This window comes from Adiantum capillus-veneris, chromosome 4 (genome assembly GCF_014529385.1).
Source record: "Adiantum capillus-veneris isolate H3 chromosome 4, ASM1452938v2, whole genome shotgun sequence".
NCBI lineage: Eukaryota > Viridiplantae > Streptophyta > Polypodiopsida > Polypodiales > Pteridaceae > Adiantum > Adiantum capillus-veneris.
The window spans coordinates 150,694,048-150,714,323 of NC_140934.1; the positions used below are offsets into that span (position 1 = coordinate 150,694,048).

At 47.5% G+C, this 20,276-nt stretch overlaps 1 protein-coding gene across 1 annotated transcript in view; it reads right to left on the reverse strand.

The window, feature by feature from the left end:
- Window positions 1-20,276, reverse strand: part of AAE17 (acyl-activating enzyme 17) — a 101,210-nt gene that overhangs the window by 48,602 nt on the left and 32,332 nt on the right. Inside the window, exons 6-10 of the mRNA XM_086511268.1 lie at window positions 19,653-19,781; window positions 18,827-18,900; window positions 18,510-18,730; window positions 17,930-18,024; window positions 17,626-17,842 (exon numbers count right to left, since the gene is read on the reverse strand). Of these exons, the coding sequence (XP_086367394.1) occupies window positions 17,626-17,842; window positions 17,930-18,024; window positions 18,510-18,730; window positions 18,827-18,900; window positions 19,653-19,781 (736 nt within the window). The remainder of the gene's footprint in view (window positions 1-17,625; window positions 17,843-17,929; window positions 18,025-18,509; window positions 18,731-18,826; window positions 18,901-19,652; window positions 19,782-20,276) is intronic.

Below are 20,276 nucleotides of genomic sequence, written 5' to 3' on the forward strand. Positions count from 1 at the left end.
TCACACTTTTTAATAAGTGGCCAGAGTGGGCAACCCTTTATTAAAATAAAGCACGACAAAAGGAGGGCTCCCCAAAATCTGCCAAAAACAGCATATAGAGCAGCGATTTCTCTCTCCTCTCTCTAGAAGCTACCGCCAACCTTCTCTCTCCTCTCCCTGCTCTTCCAACGCCCCTGGCCACTGCTATTGTTGGGATATTTATGTTGCCCTCCAAAGCCTATAAAAGCAGCCTTAGCACCCCCTCTCATCCCAGATTTGTCAGCGCTAGCACAAGAAAACTCTGCCGCAAGGAAACTGCAAGTTCGGAGGTCGCTTTGCCATACAAGGAGCGACAAGTGAAGTTTGTGAATACGCTCTACGAGTTGTTGCTTTTGTATTTGTGATTTTTTGCAGGTATTGCATTGCAGAGAAAGAGCAAGGAGGCTTCGGCCTATGCTCACGGATTCTAGAAATGGTATCTCAAACGGTTTGCGACGCTTTGTGCTATGAGAGTACAGACACAACAGTATTTGGAATTAAGAGCTCGTCTCTCAAATATCCCAAACGGGCAAGAAACGACCATCAAGTCTGAGATCTAGAACGGAGGGGTTTCTCCGGTTCTTGTGCTTTGTAAAATTATTCGTGCGCGCTCCCATTTGTGACAATCTCTAGCAATATAGGTTTGGCCATTTGAACAATGATGCTCTTCGGCTTGGCTTTCCGTGAGCAAATGCTTAAAGGCTTACCAAATGTTGGGAGAGTAAACATGGAAAATGCATTATTTGCATTCGTGGGAAGTGGCATCGAGATGCTATTCAGAAGCATTCTACACGCTGAGCTATTGCCGCTTTGGAGTTGGTTCACATCAATCTTTGTGGACCTGTGCAGACTCCTTCCCTTGGCAAAGCTCTCTATTTCATGTTGTTGGTGGACGATTTCAGCCGCTTTACTTGGCATATTTTCTACAACACAAGTCCAAGGAATTTGAGAATTGGCGTGCTCTTGTGGAGAAGGAGAGCAAAGAAGTGTTGATTCGATCATACAAAGGTGGGTAGTTTACATCCAAAAAATTCATTTAGATTTGTGTAGAGCATGGCATCAAGCCAAAGCTTGCAAATATTGGATCGCCCTCAGAGAATGGTGTTGTGTGCACAAGCCATGTGGTGCAGGGCATCACTATTGGGCAGCCCTACTATTACTCACAGATTGAGACTTTGCCAGAGCATTTAGTTGTCTGTAAGATTACAGGAGTGCTCGTAATTCTCACCAGCCTGCACCCAAGACACATTAGCTGGAAGGTGCTTGGAGGGCATGGGGGGCAGCATATGCTAGCGTTCTTGTTGGTTGCTCCCACCCCTAGCGTTTTCTTCACCATGAGTAGGGTAGCACCGACGGCAGGTGACATGGGAAACACAGGGACTCCCCTTGCGTTTTCTTCTCAGAGCACTCAGACAGAGACGATGTGATCATCTTGATGCAGAGCACCACATCCCAAGTGCAAGCACTAGAGGGGATGTCCCATGCTCTCTAGATGGCATCATGCCATGATCTTTCTCCAAATCAGTTCTCCTGTTAGGATGAGATCCCGCCAGAGCCTCTCGCACTCAAGAGGCTAGGGCAGCCCATGTTGAGACTGTCCCTGGTCTCATATGCATGAGCAATTGACAGTGTCAGTAGCAATCGAAGTTCTGTGTACCTCGTGTCTAACCATTGCCCATGTCAGATCTATGTCAAGCCTTCCTTGGTCACTTATATGAGCAGCTTGTTATCAGCATGGAGATCATTTCCCAAATCTCTCTCTCTCTCTCTCTCTCTCTCTCTCTCTCTCTCTCTCTCTCTCTCTCTCTCTCTCTCTCTCTCTCTCTCTCTCTCTCTCTAGTTAGCCATGCAAGGAGATACAGCATGCTGGTATGGTGAAATGACATCATGGTTTCAGGCGCATGGGTTCAGGCTTCAGCATAGACAGATTGCCCCCTTCCAGTACTCATAAGAGGCACCCTCTCTAACTCTTACACAGTCCGAGATGACCAGGCTCATCCGACAGGACCTGGCTCAGCTAGACATCAGGAAGACATGGATACAACCAGCACAGGAGCTGGGCACGAAGATGGCTTTCTACAGAGAGCATCTTCTCCAGCTTACACAGGACGGTTTTGTGACGAGGCCCAGATACATGGACACTCACTTGTCTCATGGGATACGATGTGCTATTGGCCAGATACGCACATCTTCACACCAGCTGCGGATCGAGATTGGGAGATACAGTGGAGTACTAGCAGAGGCCAGGACATGCCCCCTGTGTGGCATGGAGCCAGAGACAAAGTTGCACTACACATGCCACTGCCCCGTCTACTACGAGATACGAGGCCGCTTCCACTGCTTGTTCAGAGAGGGCTTTGGACCACTCTCCAAAGTCCTGCAGTACGAGGATCAGAGATGCTTGGGTTTGTTTCTACTCCAGCTGCGCCGACACAGAGAGAGCTTGATGAGAGGAGAGGCTAGCCAACAGTCTCTAAGACACATCACAGACTTCTTTAGAGCAGACACTAGACACCCGGAGGAGCCACTACCACAGCAGAGCTCGTCGCCTCACACCAAAGGCACACTGATCGACCGGGCGACCGAGCTGGGGAGATCCAGACGCCCATGGCTACAGAGGACTACACAGCATCGACGAAGGTTGCATCAGAGGCTTCGGATCACTTTGGCCCGACATGCACGATGCCCGGTCAGACTACTGACCATGGAGGAGATTGATGAGATCCGCCAACGACCGATGCTGGAACTCTTGTGATTTAGCTACCTCTCTCTCTCTCTCTCTCTCTCTCTCTCTCTCTCTCTCTCTCTCTCTCTCTCTCTCTCTCTCTCTCTCTCTCTCTCTCTCTTTTGTACCCAGACATGGTATTAGATTCACTATTTTGTAACTGATTGGTCTCATAGGTCATTTTGGCCTTTTGAAGACGTTAATATAACATTTCATTTCATTTCTCTCTCTCTCTCTCTTTTTTTTTTTGGAAAAAGTCAGGGCTGTATATTACTGAGTACAATATAATCCCCAGCGGATGCCAAAATAGCCTATCACGTGGGGTGTACAAGCTGAATGTAAGGAGGAGAGCCCCTTTAGTGACTACTCGACTAGAACAATCTCATGGTGGTCGGTGTGATGAGTGGAGGAGAAACCACCGAGGAGGGACATAATGCCACGTAATCTGGCCACCTGTTAGTGTGAAGAAGAGTGGGGATCGAGCCCAACGCCAAAGGAAGGCAAATCGGCGAGCCTCGGCTGCTCGAGATGTACCTGAGGAAGAATCCCACTGCCAAATCAGGGTGTGAATGATGTCCAACCAAATGGCAGTGAGGGTATCGTGAAGGAGCTCTGGAGCCGCACTTAGAATGTGAAGACAACGAGCTCTCCAAACATTCCATAGTGTAATACTAGTGATGACTGAAAAAACTTCATCACGTGTCTGAGAATCCCCCTGCCAAGCAATCTGTGGTATCAAATAGCCAAAGTCCCTCGCCGATAACCAGTCGAGGTAAGCATGAAGGCTGGATTTGTGGCTGAGCCCTCGTAGAAAAGATGCGGGCCGGGCATCGGCATCAACCATGAGACAGATCCCCAAGTGATAAATCCATGCTGAACACCTGCTCTGCTGAGTAGAAAGCAAACTGCAAGCCACACTACATGGGAAGCTGAGCATGACCAAAGACAGTGTGCAGGTGACTCAAGTAGTCGCAAAGGACAGCGAGTACATAACGGATCATGACCCATAGTAGCTAGCCAAGTCCCAACTGGAAGTCCCGCATGTGCAATCATCCACATGAAAAAAGAAATACGACGAGCCGCATGTAAATCCAAGATGGCGGACCAAAACTGCTGCAGATAGGCATGGGAGAGGCCTGAATGTAACCAGAAACGCATACGAGTGGGCTACTCTGGTTGCTGTCTCATCAATGCTAACCTTCCAATCCTGACAGTGTACTCAAAGAATGATAAAGGTGCACCGGTGGGGTCAGAGTGAGGCCAATGCCACTCTCCTGGGTCCCAATAAAGTTGAGATAGGGCACGACCCTCCCACACCCAAAGCCTCCAAAGTGCAGCATCAGCGGAAGCGAAACGGGGGTCAACACAACGACGCTTCTCACGTGAGCCAACTACTCGTATGGCCTCCCATCGAGCGCCGGGGGAGACAAGTTGTGGAGAGGTGGCATCATATGTCAATCTAGCACGAATCCCCTGAGAGTAGTCAGTATCAACTGTGAACAGCATGGTGTCTAAACGAACTAATAAGAGAGTGCTCTGAGCAAAGAGGCCTTCCCAGCCACAATGGGGAGGCATCTGAACCGTGCCTCGCATGACTGCATCCCACTGTGAAGGAACGGCAGAATCAATCTCAAGCAGTCTGTCTATCACCCCGCGACCAATGTCATAATGTTCTGCCACAAAATTTGCATTCAGCATACGTGTCTCATGAAACAACTGCATAGAGGCAGCAGGGCCAATGTCACAAGCAGCCCAATCAATGTGAGTCCTCTCTCCAAGCTGACGTGGTGGATTAACCGAAGAATCAAGAACTGCAGCATTCCAAATGAGAGGCTGGCGCTCAATCTCCTCACGACATGAGGGAGGTGAGCGTATGATAGCCCGTCGCATGGAAACCCAAATCTGAAGGAGCGATCGGATGAAGGGTGAGAGGGTGGTGGTGGACAAGGGGGCATCCGTAAAGAGAAAATGATACCCTGTATGCCAAGTATGACCGTCTCTAGTGCCGAGTCGTGGAGTCATTGTGCAAAGAGCGGCATGAAGAAGCATCTTCCAAGGTTCTTGGCCGGGAAAAAGACCTCGAACAATAAGCTTGGTAAGAAGGGCGCGGCTCTGTAACTCTGGATCAATAATGCCAAGGCCTCCCTCTGACCTAGGACGAATAATCGTGGACCAGCGACCTCGAGCACGAGTATCAGCGACCTCGAGCACGAGTATCAGTAGTCCCATCTGTGCCACTCCATAAAAAGTTCCGCACTAGTCGGCAGAGCTGAGCTATCACACCGGAATGTAGCATCCAACAAGAGGCCGTATACCATACTGTAGCCAAAATGACCTGGTTGGCGACCAATGCACGGCCAGCCAACGACAGATGACGTGAAGACCAATGGCATAGCTTCCTGCGAATAGACTGTAGTACGGGTGCAAACTGCTGCTGAGAGGAAACATCAAATCCAACCTGAAAGCCCAGATATCTGCATGTTTGACCCGGCTGCAGCCATGTGAAACCATCAGCTACCCCCCAAGTAGGTATGTCATCACTGCCAACCAGTAACCCATAGGATTTATGCCAGTTAATGCGTGCACCACTGGCAATGCAAAAAAAAGGCCTCCCGCATGGCGTCAAGAGCAGCTAGCAAATAGCGCAACATGAGCATAGTGTCATCAGCAAACTCCTGATCGATAAGGTCTGGAGCTGTAGGTACTGGCATGGTCAAGCCACGAAATGCATGACTCTGAGCACGAAGAAAGTCGGACATAGTCTCTCCCACAAACAGATACAGATATGCTGCTAAAGGACATCCCTGACGGACAGATCGAGAAAGCTCAAAACTGCGACTGACACGGCCACCAATAGTAATAGCACTGCTGGCAGTTCTGAAGAGAGCGGAAATGCCTGAGATCCATCTCAAAGGGAAACCCATCCTGGCTAAAGATCCTTCGAGAAAGTCCCACTCAACACGATCGTATGCTTTCTCAAAGTCAAGGATGAAAAAAGCGAGAGGTTCAGAAGATGATCTCGCCCACTCTACTGCCTCATAAAAAGTGAAGATATTATCCAGGATGCATCGATCCATGACAAAGCCTGTCTGAGAAGTATGAATAATATCTGGTAAGAACGGCCACAAGCGATGGCTGATCAGTAACGCTAATATCTTATAGACCGAAGGGAGTAGGGTAATAGGTCTCCACTGTAGGAGCTGAGTGGTGTCACCCCCCTTCGGAATAAGAGATATGAGACCTGAACAAAGATCCGGATGCATATATCCTGATGCAAAGATGTCCTGACAACCGCGAAGCAGTGGTATATGCAATACATCCCAATATGTAAAAAAGAAAGCTCTAGTGAGGCCATCCCCTCCTGGACAGGAGGATGGATCAAGACTCTCTATAGCAGCATGGAGCTCTGCAAGTGTGAAGGGTGCCAACAAGATCTCTGCCATAGTGTCAGTACAACGGTGTCGAGTGTGCTGCCAGATCTGCTCACGGGCAAGTAAAACCTCAGTAGTGCATACATCAGCAGTGAACAATGTCTCAAAATAATCTGCACACATATCAAGAATAACATCAAGATGCATATGTAGTGTCCCCTTAGCATCGCACAAAGTCCGAAGGGTGGTGCCAGGAGGGCGCTCTTTATGCGCAGCGAAGAAGTCTTTATTCATTCGATCAGCTTTAGCTATCCAATGAGATACTGAAGCATGATGAGTGAACTCAGACCTAGCCTCCTGTACGCAACGAATCTCTTCTGTGAGCTCTGTCTGTCTAGCAGCGAGATAAGCATCCCGAGGCCACTCCTCAAGCAAGCGCTGAGTGGAACCAAGAGGGATGTGAAGATCAGACTCGCGTACTCTCAACTGACGATGAATAATAGCAGTCTGTTCACAGCAATAAATACTCGACTGAGTAATGCAATGAGCAAGAAACTCTCCAAGGGGTCCACAATAAGAAGCATTCGTGGACCATAAGTCACGAATCTGCTGCTGCAATACTTGAGTGGTGAGAACACTATCAGGGATGCGGCAGCCTCGTCTCTGTGCAGAGGATCTAGTGAAGGAGATAAACAATGAGGTGGGTAAATGATCTGAGAGGCTGGTCCCTCTCCATATAGTAGTAAATCCGCCTAGAGCTGCTGCCCAAGGGCCAATGTAAAAACGATCAAGTCGCTCTAATAATCTCCCCTACTGTCTGTGAAACCCCCAAGAGTAATGAAGTGTAGCAGGGTGGTGACCAAAAGAGGGTATGTGCCAGGCGTCAACACCTTGAATAGCTAGAAGAAATCGATCCCAAGCGGACTGCTCATCGGGAGAAATGGATGATAGAATTGGAGGTGTGATGGCTCGCCAATCAGAGTCGCTCTCAACGTTGTTGAAGTCACCTCCAACAACCCAAGAGTCTACAGCAGGTAGAACAGCAGCCAAGGAGGACCAAAAAGTAGCCCTTTCCCGAGGGGTAGTGGGTGCATAGACTGACATAAAACCAATGATAGATTCCCGAATCCGAATAGAAACATAAACTGCTTTGCCAGCGACAAGTGTGCCATGCTGCTGAACTGAGACCAAGTAACGTGGCCCCACTGAGATGCATACACCGCAACTCTGTCCATGAAGGCCCAGAGCAGGCTCCCAAAAAGTGCGGGCGCCCGAGGGCATGAGATTGCCAAAAGGAGTGGCAATCTTATGCTCCTATACTAGTAATATATCCACAGTGCCCACTACATGAGCGTGTAAATCTTTGCGGAGTAAAAGCTTACTGGAACCTTTTACCCGAGAAGTCTGTAAACCATTAGCATTCCAAGAAACTACATGTAAATCCATAGACTGCATGAAAGAGTTTGTATAGCATCTGACTAACTGCGCATCTTCTTGGAGGCGGCAGGGCCATCCAAGGGGTGAGCTTCAAGCGGTAGGAAAGCAACCCGCAAGCCCTCTCTAAGATATGGTGTCTCATTGCACCAACTGCGGACCTCAGCTTGTTTACATTGCATTACCGATGCTGTAGCTTTGACACCCCAAATGCGCATAGACATAGGAAGCACGACATCTGAGGATACATGAATGACCATAGGCAATGAATAGCAAGCATAAACATCACTCCACTCCATAGCACCAATACATGAAGGGTAGTGAGGAGACAAAACATCAGGAGCGGAAGTAGACAACCATAAATGAAGCTGAGCCGCACAAAATGTAGAACCTGATCCTCGGACCATTCCTGAGCAGCGTGGAATGGAAGGAAAAAGGAATGGGTAGGTTGAGAGCGACTGCCTGTTAAAGAGGGAACACAACCTCTCTTGTGATGCATAAGGTAGAGCTGCACCCGCAATGGCCCTTCTGAGTCACCGCACATCTCAGCCCGATGAGTGCCCCAAGAAAGAGGGCAAGAGCTGAGAAAACTGTGTGGGGCTCTCTCTCTCTCTCTCTCTCTCTCTCTCTCTCTCTCTCTCTCTCTCTCTCTCTCTCTCTCTCTCTCTCTCTCTCTCTCTCTCTCTCTCTCTCTCTCTCTCTCTCTAAGATAGCAGAATCTGGGTATGATAGAGCTTGGTACACAGGTTAGAGCATGGTTCGTAGCACATGACCTTGCTCTTGAAAATCTTCCACCTTTCGAGTATGACCCCAACTCACCCCAGGTTCATCTCTCACATAGTGAGAAAAACATAAGTGCTCCGACAGGATCTCTGGCAGCTATATATTTGACAGACTTGGATTACATCTCCCCTTTAGGGGGAGATGTCACACTACAGAGATCATTTCCTTACCATACTGGAGGACGGGTCCATATAACGACCACTATATGGACATTTACATACCACACAGCTCACGAGTGGCGATTGGTCAGCTCAGAGTATCATCACACAGGCTAGAGACAGAGGTGGCTCGTGACATTCCCAGGAAGGAGAGTCTTCCGAGTATGCAGAGAGGTGGAGAGTGAGGAGCAATTTGTTTGCAAATGCAGAGCTTGCGATGATATTAGAGGCAGATACAAGTCACTTTTCAAAGGGCAGCCTACCCTCCGCGAAATCATGCACTCTCTAGATCAGAGACAGTTGGGGTGCTACCTGCTGGAGATTCAGAGGCACAGAGACACTTCTACAGCCACCTTTAGAGACACGGGAGGAGGGGGAGGGGGGGAGATAGTCTCAACTTACAAATTTTTCTAGAGGACCACACCCCCTCCACTCCCATATCCACCGAGGGGAGTGACTCTTCAACAGGCTGAGATGAGCCGGGCCAGACGACGCCCACGTGTTTCTGGATGTTGGAACCCACGACTCCACCGCAGACAGATTGAGGAGATCCAGACTCAAGCCCGTCGAGCTAAGGAGAGACGAACCCAGATGACGGCTCACCCAGCTACGTTCATCCGAGCAACTCTTGCTCACGATCCTCCCATGTACCATTTTACACCCTCCTATTGGCACAGGATGGAGCTAGCTAGCGTGATGCATTTGCATGGTTGTACTACCTGAGCATATAGACATGCAGATACACCTAATACTAGAGCTACATCCCCCCCCCCCCATAGATCCCATCACAAACCAAGGTTTTTATCCTTATCCTTACTTTGTACCAGTTTGGATTGTTTTGTCTTTTCCGATAGATGGAGGACATACACACATGTATATTTGATTTGTCCCATAGGCCGACTTCGGCCTTACATAAACGTTTGAAAAATCTCAATCTCTCTCTCTCTCTCTCTCTCTCTCTCTCTCTCTCTCTCTCTCTCTCTCTCTCTCTCTCTCTCTCTCTCTCTTCTTTCTTTCTATCGCACAAACCCCCCCCCCCCCCCCCCCCCCCCCCCTTACAATTTTACATCTTACATTTTAACTCTTTTTTTCTCTCTTTTTAACTCTTTTTTGACTCTATTTAACTTTAACTCTAATCCTAACTTTTAACTCTATCGCCCTTTAACCCCCCCCCCCCCCTCTCCCTCTCTCTCTCTCTCTCTCTCTCTCTCTCTCTCTCTCTCTCTCTCTCTCTCTCTCTCTCTCTCTCGTACTCTATCGCTTCTCTCTCTCTCCCTCTCTCTCGTCCGTACTCTACCACTGCCCCTTCCTTGCCATACCTCCTCGCGTTCCCCCACTCGCCCAGCTACCGCGCCCCGATGCTGGTGTGGGTGCACACGTGCGTTTAGGGCCTCGTTTTCGGACAGCGATCAAGCATGAGGAAGATGAACGATAAAGCCGACCCCCTAGAGGATGATGCCATTCAAAAATGCAAAGAGGAAATGACAAAGAACATTACCAAGATGAACCGCAATCTCTGGGGTACAATAAACATGCTCGAAGGACGCGTGCTGATCCAAGAGAGCAAGATAAGCACGCTGGAAGACCGAGTGACGACCCAAGAGGAAGAGATCGCGTCACTCAAGAAAGATCTCGCCGAAGTACGATCAAGAAACACACTGGAAGAGGGCGAACTGCAACCCTCAATAATCGAAGAAACCAACACGATCAAGGAGCAAGTACGGGCCATCAAAGAGGGAGAAGAGCAGCACAAAGAAATGACGACTTCTTGGGTGGATGTTCTTACCAAAACTCAACAGAAGGCGGACGAAGCCGAGAAATGGATCAAGGTGGCCAAGAAAGGGAAAGGCAAGGAGATAACGCCCACGTCCACACCCAACAACATCATTAATCAAACACTTGAGGAGGAGCAGAGGAGAAGGGTGCGCGCTTTACATGTGAGAATCTGCGGTCTTAAAGACAAAGGCAATGTGGACGAAGAAGTAAAAGAACTCACACCCTTGATGGGGGTTCATGAGCCGACGCACACAAAGGCATGGAGAGTGGGCAACATAAAGAAAAATGGAAGCAGTGGAGAAACCTCAAAAGAAAGAGCACTCATCCTCCGTTTTCCCTCCAGGGAAGCGAAGAAGTCCTTCAAGACCAACTCTTAAAGAGACTGGCATCTTTCTCGGGGATGATCTCACCCTCTCGCAGATCGCTCATATGCAGGAAGTAATGCCGGAGATTAGAGCAGCAAGGGGGAAAGGCAAGATTGCCTTTTACCGAGATGGAAAAGTGGTAATACTAGAGCGACGCTCCACATGACGGTGCGAGACTTATGGGACCACACTCAAAGTGGCTGCCTGGAACTGTAATGGATCTATGCGTCTTGATGTGGGTGCTTTTGAGGATAGCTTTACTGTAAGAGACATCATCTTTTACTCTGAGACACACCAGGCCCCTAGGAAATCCATGCCTCACATCAGTGGATACAAATGGGAGACAGCCTACAGACAGGAGACACGCTCAGAGCACAGAGGACGGGGCTCGAGGGGAGTGGCAGTGCTATTTAGAGAGGATCTGCAGCCATTGATACATATAGCCCGCAGGGATGAGCAAGCTAGATACATGTGGGTGGGATTGAAAGCAGAGACACGCAGATATCTCTACCTTGCTATTTGCTACTTTCCCCCAAGCACATCAGTTTATGCATCACCCAAAGGACAATCCCCTTTCTCTATTTTGGATGATGACATATGGGAGTTCTCTAGGGATGGTGACATTATCATCCTAGGGGACTTCAATGCTAGGACTGCCCATCACCAGGCAGTGTTTTATGATACTTCAGAGGAGATGCTAAGAGAACTAGATGTTGTAGAGACGGGCCTGTCCAGAATATCACACGATGTGGAATATACTGAGTATGGGCGACACCTGATAGACATGGGCACCGCACAAGGATTGGCCATCTTGAATTGGCCTACAGAGATATCCTGCTGCGAGAGGTTTCACATGCTTCCCACACAGACATGGAGCCAGCATAGTGGACTATGTCATGGCACAGCCGAATCTCATCTCTAGTATCCAGGATCTCACAGTTGGGCCCAGACCAATCGGGGTGGCAGTGGATCATGCTCTGGTGTCGATGACCATCTCCTTCCAGCTCAGTGTAGCACACACGCCACGGATTGCAGCCCCTACTCGCTACACCTTCACACGGGAGACGGATTCTATGTACTTGGACGGGATCTACAGACGCCTATGCACTGAGGACCCGGGGCGACCTCTGGAGGAGCTAACTACTATACTGACACAGGCATTACATGATGCAGCAGCAGAGGCATACCCACACACCCAACCTGAGCAGAGCCGCCGATCAGGGAGCATGCCTCAAAACAGGTGGTACGATGAGGAGTGCTGCCAAACTAGAGCCAGACGTCAGAGGGAGGTGTTGTTGGGGGACATCACTCACAGACAGTCACAGATTGACTTCCGACGCCTGGTGCGGCGGAAGAAGAGGGCTTTCTTGGCTCGACTCGAGCAGGATCTATACCAGCTATTCTTGAGTCAGGACTCGCGTGAGGCGTGGCGGCTCTTTCATGAGCAGTCCCCCCCCCCCCCCCCCCCCCTGCTATTTCCTCCACAGAGACCTGGGGTCAGTACGCATCATCTTTGTACACAATACCTGGACAGCCACCCATCCCCAACCCCCCCGATCCATGCCCACACACATGTGCTTTTTTCACTGCTGAGATGGTGAAGAAAGCTATTGACAGGATGAGGACTGGGAGAGCTTATGATCATGATGGCTTAGTCGCGGAGCATTTCATGCATGCCAAAGACCTACTAGCAGAGCTTCTAGCAGTTATGTTTAACCGTGCCATGTGTGAGGGCCTAACGGACACTTGGAGCCCATCTACGATCGTACCTATCTTCAAGTCAGGAGACCCCATGGAGACTGGGAATTATTGCACTATCATGATTGCACACACACTGGCACGGTTGTATGCATCCATTCTTGAGCAACAGTTGAGTAGATGGGCAGAGAAGGAAGGAGTGCGTGCAGCTGGGCAGGCAAGGTTCAGGAGAGGCTTCTCTACTCTTGATCATATCTTGACACTCAGGGCCATCATCGAGGAAGGCAGATCTCATGGGAAACAGATCTATTGTAACTTTGTGGACTTCCGCAAAGCTTTTGACACAGTACCCAGAGCTAGATTGATGCGCAGATTACAGGAAATGGGAGTAGCCACAGAACTCATTTGGGGGATCATGGCATTGTACAGATCAGTAGTAGGGCATGTACGCACCCCCGAGGGACTTTCTACACCGGTTCACTCCACTATCGGGGTGAAGCAAGGTTGCCCGCTCTCTCCTACTCTTTTCGGTATGTATGTGGATGAGGTTTCTGACTACATTGAGAGCGATGGTGATAGAGGTGCACAGTTGGCAAGGACATGGATTCCACTTTTGTTATATGCTGATGACGTAGTGCTGATCTCCGAATCTCCAGAGGGAATGCAACGTCAACTGGATGCTTTGCGTAGGTTTTCCCACGAAAGTGGTTTGTCTGTCAACCTTGGTAAAACCAAGGTTATGGTGTTTAATACCACCCCACAGTGGATCAGGAGGTCAGCACCTACATTCACATACGGCCAGGACACTGTGGAGTACACAGATGCTTACACTTACCTTGGAGTGGTTTTTAGCGGACCTACATTCTCACTTAGAAGAGCAGCAGAGACCATACTGACTAGAGCCCACGCAGCACTGGGTAGATTAGAGAAGATGTGTTCGCAGGTCCAGTTTCAGGAACCCCGGACGAAGCTCTGGCTCTTTGACACTTTGGTGGCCTCAGCATTGCTCTATGGAGCTGAGATATGGGGACCTTCATTGGATCACCACGGGAGGCCGGGTCGCACAGATGGATGGGGGAACATGGAGAAACCTCTCGTCTCTATCATCTCGCGGCTCATTAGAGCCAAGGCATCAGTACCACGGGCCATTATCCGAGCAGAGCTAGCGGCCCCCCACTAGTGGTGGAGGCGCTCACCAGATCAATCTCCTTCATAAACCACACATGGGAACTCCCTAGAGACAGATATGATCGCATAGCACTTGAGTCCTCTCGACAGTTAGCCATACAAGGAGATACAACATGCTGGTATGGAGAGATGGCATCATGGTTTCAGGTGCATGGGTTCAACATAGATAGGCTGCCACCATTCCAGTACTCATTGGATGCACCATCTCTCACCCTTACACAGTGAGAGATCACCAAGCTCATCCGCCAAGACCTGACCCAGCTAGACACCAAGAGGACATGGATACAACCAGCGCAGGAATTGGGCACAAAGATGGCTTTCTACAGAGACCACCTTCTCCAGCTTACGGAAGATGGTTTCGTGACGAGACCCAAATACATGGACACCCACTTGTCTCATGGGATGCGATGTGCTATTGGCCAGTTACGCACATCTTCTCACCAGCTGCGGATTGAGACTGGGAGATACAGCGGAGTACCAGTAGAGGCCAGGACATGCCCCTTGTGTGACATGGAGCCTGAGACAGAGCTACATTATACATGTCGCTGCCCCGTCCACTACGAGATACGAGGCCGCTTCCATTGCCTGTTCCGAGAGGGTTTTGGACCACTCTCAAGAGTCATGGGATACGAAGATCAGAGATGCCTGGGTTTGAACTTTGTTCTTGCTCGAGCTGTGCAGACACAGAGATAGCTTGATGAATGGAGAGGCTAGCCAGTCTCAAAGACGGATCACAGACTTTTTCAGAGCAGACACAGGACAGCCGCAAGAGCCACTCCCACAGCAGAGCTCCCCCTCGTCTCACACCAGAGGCACACTCATCGACCGAGCGATTGAACTGGGGAAATCCAGGCGCCCACGACTGCGGAGGACTACACAGCATCGACGGTGGCTACGTCAGAAGATCCGGAGCACGCTGGCCATGCACAACGCCCGGTCAGACTACTACCCATGGAGGAGATTGATGAGATTCGCCAACGACCGATGCTAGATCTCTTGTGATTCAGCTATCCCAACAAGCCGCCCATTTTTGCCCATCTTTGCTTAGTTTTTTACTTAGTTCACATTGACCAATCTAGGATCCCATAGTATATATCTTTGTTTTTTACTGTTGTTATTTTGTTACTCTTACTTTGTATCAGATCCACCACCTTGAAACTTTCTGGTCTCATAGGTCACTATGGCCTTTTGAAGACGTTAATATAACATTTCATTTCTCTCTCTCTCTCTTAATGGTCTAGAGAATTTCCCTTTATCTGGGGGATTCACATGCTTCCCGCACAGGCATGGGGCCAATACAGTGAATTATGTCATGACTTCACCAAGCTTTATTTCTAATATCGAGGACTTTAAGGTGGGACCCAGACCGGTTGGGATTGCAGTGGATCATGTTCTCTTGACCTTATCAATCTCCTTCCAATACAATGCCTCTCAAGTACAAAGGAAGAAGACACACACACACAAGATATACTTTCACGCCAGAGACTGATTCAATCTATGTGGAAAAGATCTATAATAGGATGTGGGCAGCCGAGCCAGTATATATTGTAGAGGAGATTACTTCTCAGCTAACAGAGATACTACATGGAGCAGCACAAGAGGCATACCCACATACTCAGCCTGATCAGAAGAGAGGATCTGGGAACATGCCTCAAAACAGTTGGTACGACAAGGAATGCAGAGAGACGAGAACCCAGGTCCGAAAAGAGCTTACACTTGGGATCATCACATATAAGCAGTCTCGGATTGCTCTTCTGCGTATAGTACGTCGCAAGAAAAGGGCATTTTTAGCCAAACTAGAGAAGGATTTATATCAGCTCTTCTTGAGTCAGGACTCACATGAGGCCTGGAGTTTATTTCACGAGCACTGATCGCCTCCGACAATTACTTCTCCTCAGATTTGGGGTCAATATGTAACATCATTAAATATGGTATCTGGACAGCCTCCATTACCAGATCCGCTAGAGCCATGCCCTGCTACTAGTACTTTCTTTACTACGGAAATGCTGAAAAAAGCCATTGATAAGATGAAGACAAGAAGAGCATATGATCGTGAGGGTTTAGTAGCAGAACATCTGATCCATGCAAAGGATCTACTTTCAGAAGTCCTTGCTCGTCTGTTTAATCGGGTCATGTGTGAAGGATTACCTGAATCTTGGAAATTATCTACTATCGTACCTATTTTCAAGTCAGGGGATCCTATGATACCCGGGAACTACCGTACCATTATGGTAGGTCACACATTGACCCAACTGTACGCATCCATTCTTGAACAAAAATTGAGTAGATGGGCAGAGAATGAGGGTATAAGGGCAACAGGACAAGCTGGATTCAGGAGGGGTTATTCCACTTTAGATCATATTCTTACGCTCAGAGCCATTATTGAGGAAGGAAGAGCAAGCGGGAGAAGGATGTATTGTTGCTTTGTGGATTTTCGGAAAGCTTTTGATACAGTACCAAGGGCCAGGTTGATGCACAGGATGCAAGAGTTAGGGGTCCCCAAAGAGATTATTTGGGGGATCATGGCCTTATACGGGTCAGTAACTGGTTATGTACGTACTCCAGAAGGGGATTCCCACATTGTTCATTCCACCGTTGGAGTAAAGCAGGGATGCCCATTGTCCCCTACTTTATTTGGTATGTATATAGATGAGGTATCAGATTACATTGATAGAGAGGGTGACAAAGGTGCTCAACTTGCAGGGTCATGGATCCCTTTGTTGTTGTATGCAGATGATATTGTATTGATAGCAGAATCACCAGATGGAATGCAGAGGCAGTTAGATGAATTACATAAATTCGCGAAGGACAGCGGATTGTCGGTAAATTAGGGTAAAACCAAAGTTATGGTGTTTAACACCACACTGCAGTGGGTTAGGAGATCGGCACCTACATTTGCATATGGCCAGGATACAATAGAGTACACAAATGCATACACATACCTTGGTGTGGTATTTACAGGACCGAAGTTTACTCTTAAGAAAGCAGCGGATGCTAGATTGTCCAGAGCCTCTGCAGCCTTGGGAGGGTTGGAGAGGATGTGTTCACAAGTGCAGTTTCAGGAACCACGAACAAAACTTTGGCTCTTTGATACTGTGGTGGCTTCGGCTATGCTTTATGGGGTCCAGATTTGGGGACCATCTATGGATCAGGATAATTGGAAGTCAATGGAGAGACCTTTGGTATCTATGATTTCCCGAATGATTAGAGCCAAGGCCTCCGTACCACAAGCGATTAGCCGAGCGGAACCAGCTGCCCCTCCGATAGAAATTGAAGCTCTTACCAGATCAGTGTCCTTTATACATGGTTTGTGGGATACAAATAATTGCCGATATACTAGATTGGCCCTCGAATCCTCTCGACGATTAGCAATGAAAGGAGATACATCATGCTGGTATGCGCAACTGCCCTCGTGGTTTCAGAGACACGGGTTCAGTATGGAAAGATTACCCCCCTTCCAATACTCTCTTGAGGCTCCATCACTGGCAATCACACTAACGGAGATTAATAAAATCATCCGCCAGGATCTTATACAGTTGGATACTAAGAGGACATAGGTAGACCCTACACAAGAATTGGGCACGAAGATGGCCGACTACAAAGAAAACTTCCTACAGCTATCTGAAGATGGTTTTGTGATTCGCCCGAGCTACATGGATACCCACCTGTCTCATGGTTTGAGATGTGCTATTGGTCAAATTCGTACATCCTCACACCAGCTGGAAATTGAATTTGGCAGATTTAGGGGAATCCCACCTGAGAGCAGAATTTGCAAGTTATGCGGATAGACATCGCAATAGACATACCCTTTCTGAGGGTGTGAGGATGTCTACTGCCTTGTTGCAGATGGTGGATCTCTCACTCCATGGAGGAGCTGTAAATCTGGTGCATTTGTCTTAATTAATGAAAGGGTCTGTTGCATAATGTCATATGGTTAGACCATTGAAGAAAGCCCCATATACTAAGTCAATATTTTGGAATGTTTCGGAGTTCTAGGAAAAAACTAAAGTCTCAGCAATGCCTTTTGGGGTATCAGAGCAACCGATACAGCAAAGATGGTTTTCAAGCACTTCACATTTATTCCTATCCATTGGAGCATTTGAACCTACCAAAGGAATCCCGCCTGAATCAAGAAGAAACAATCTGCAACCCATTGTGGGAGTGCTGAAAGTTGAAAGAGCTTGTGGCTGAAGCATCGAGCCTGTTGCAAAGGCCCCTCCTATTTCTGTGCCTCCACAGTACTCTAGAACAGGTTTGAATTGTGCCCTTCCCATAAGCCATAAATAATCATCTTCATTTGAAGCCTCTCCACTAGAGCTGAAACACCTACAAAGTCACAACAGAAAAGTTGAAAAGCACTTCTTTGACTAGGCATCTCCTAAGAATACCAACTAATGAACTTGACACACTCACCGTATACTTGACCAGTCATAGTCAAAGCCATTACATGCACGTTTCCAGCCCTTCACTAGGCTGGGCACCAGACCAAGCATGGTAACCTTCGCGTCCTGAAAAGAGAGAAAATTTATTGTTTTCTTGATTAATCTTTTACCAACTATGCCTAGTGCATATTTTGTCTTTATCTCCGTATTCAACGAAATTAGTAGTAAGAATTTTAGAGCTTAGCTTCTTCCCTTTTCAGATTTACCTAGTAATAGCTCAGCATTTTTTTAAGCGAAGAAACATAGGAAATACACTCTGTAAAGCAACTGTCCCATGTCAAGAAAAAAAGCCTCAAGAAACATAGAAAATACTCTCTGTAAAGCAATTGTCTCATTTCAAGCAAAAAATGCCTCTTCAAAACATAGGAAATTGTTTTCCGGTGCTTATTCTAACACCAGGAATGCCTCACATGCATGCGTACACATACATGGAAAGTAGATTAAATTCGATCCCTTTATGTTTTGCCAGCCCTTTGCTACAAAAAGAAATGGTAGATAAAAGAAAGACATGGAAACTTGTCTCTGACCCTTTCAAGCTTAAAGAGATTGACCTGTACAAACTTGACAAAACCAAGTCCAATTGGAGATCCGTTGTAAAGGGCTATAGAAGCATTATTGAAGAAAGCAGCATAAATAAGCCAAGGACCCATCATCCACCCCAAGTTGGTGGGCCATGAGACTACATCCCCAGCTCTAATGTCATGATGGGCCCAAGCATCAGCGGCAGCCTTCAGTGGTGTTAGATGAGTCCAAGGAATGGCTTTCGGCTCCCCTACACAGAGTCATACATTTTTACAAGGTAGAAAGTCAATTCCTTTATCTTTGCAAAAGAAAATGTCAAATCAAACAATCCTTCATGAGAAACAACCTGTAGTTCCTGAGGAGAAAAGTATGTTGGAGAATGCATCCACCGATACAGGTACTGCCTTGTAGTCACCTGATCTGACAAGCATGAACACACATTCAGACAGGATCACTTCACATTATGGGAGCCTTTTGTGCGAATCAACCTCTTCAACCAAGATTCAATGAACAGCAATATAATGTTTCAATCATACAGTGTTTGCTTCTTGCTTGCATATTTCAGCAAGTATAAACAAATGCAAACACAGAAGGTGAGCATCTGTGTAACATCGAGGTTCCAACAAGAAATATACAATAAATACAAACGTTTTCAATAATAAACCCCAGTTAAAGAGGTGTTCAGAAACACCCTTGGCAAGTGGAAAGACAAAGGCAACAAAAGTTTTTGAGTGATTTATATTGCCTAAGAGAATGAACAGTTCAAATTGCCAAAAGCATAGTCACTATCACTAACTAAGAATCCTGATTCATTTACGTGTTTTCATGTGTGGAGAATCATAAACATCAGCACACCTATGACTACTTGTCAGGTCAAAAGCCAAGTTTGGAAAAAGATCCTGTTGTGTGTCTTGAAGTCCCATTTCACCAGCAATAATAGGTCATACTGAGATATACATATGCATTAGAGCACTAATGTCCAGAAAATCATTAAACCATTCTTGCTCAAAGGGAGGTTCTTGAAATAGACCCACGGCCATTCATAGGTTTCTTCTCTAAGCCAACAAATAATCCGCAATGAAGCCACAGCACAGTGCATATAGAGAGCCAGCTCTATGCTTTGTATCTCAGACAGAAAACAGATTTTCCAGACTGTAGTATTAAAACCTCACTTGTCCGTCTGCAGTGCTTTGCCCAGAAATTCATTCCAAGACACGTCACCCTCTCGTAAAGCCACAGCTAATTCAGATCCGCTTCCTGGAAGAACAATTGCTTTGGGTCCATCTGCTTCCATAACCCGCCTGAATACAAGGAAGGCACACTATAAGAATGCCATGCTTATGCTCATCAAAAAAATTAAACAATAAATGCTCTCTCAAGGGAACCCCGCTGAATCACAAAGAAACAATCTAAACATCTAAAGGGCACAATCCTCAAGCTAGTATACAAAATATGCAAATCACCACATAGGTGTGATCCCAAAATAAAATCAGAGTGTCAGAGATATTTGGTCAAAGCATGCATTGATTTTCTCAGAATTCAGGAGTATCACTTGTGTCAGAGCCACATTTGGCATTGTAGTCACTTGTTTTGGTAGTCGTTATGAGACTTTTTGGTCTACTGGTTTTGGGACTATGGGAGTCCAGAGTATATCTTTTTGGGATTCCATGCCACATGCCATTGTGGATAGATGAGTCATTGTGCCGGGACGGGCTCACTGGCTTACAATGCATTAACAGGAGAGATTATTGGCTTCTTGAATGTCAACCCTCTTACTCACGCAAGTGCTCGGGTGC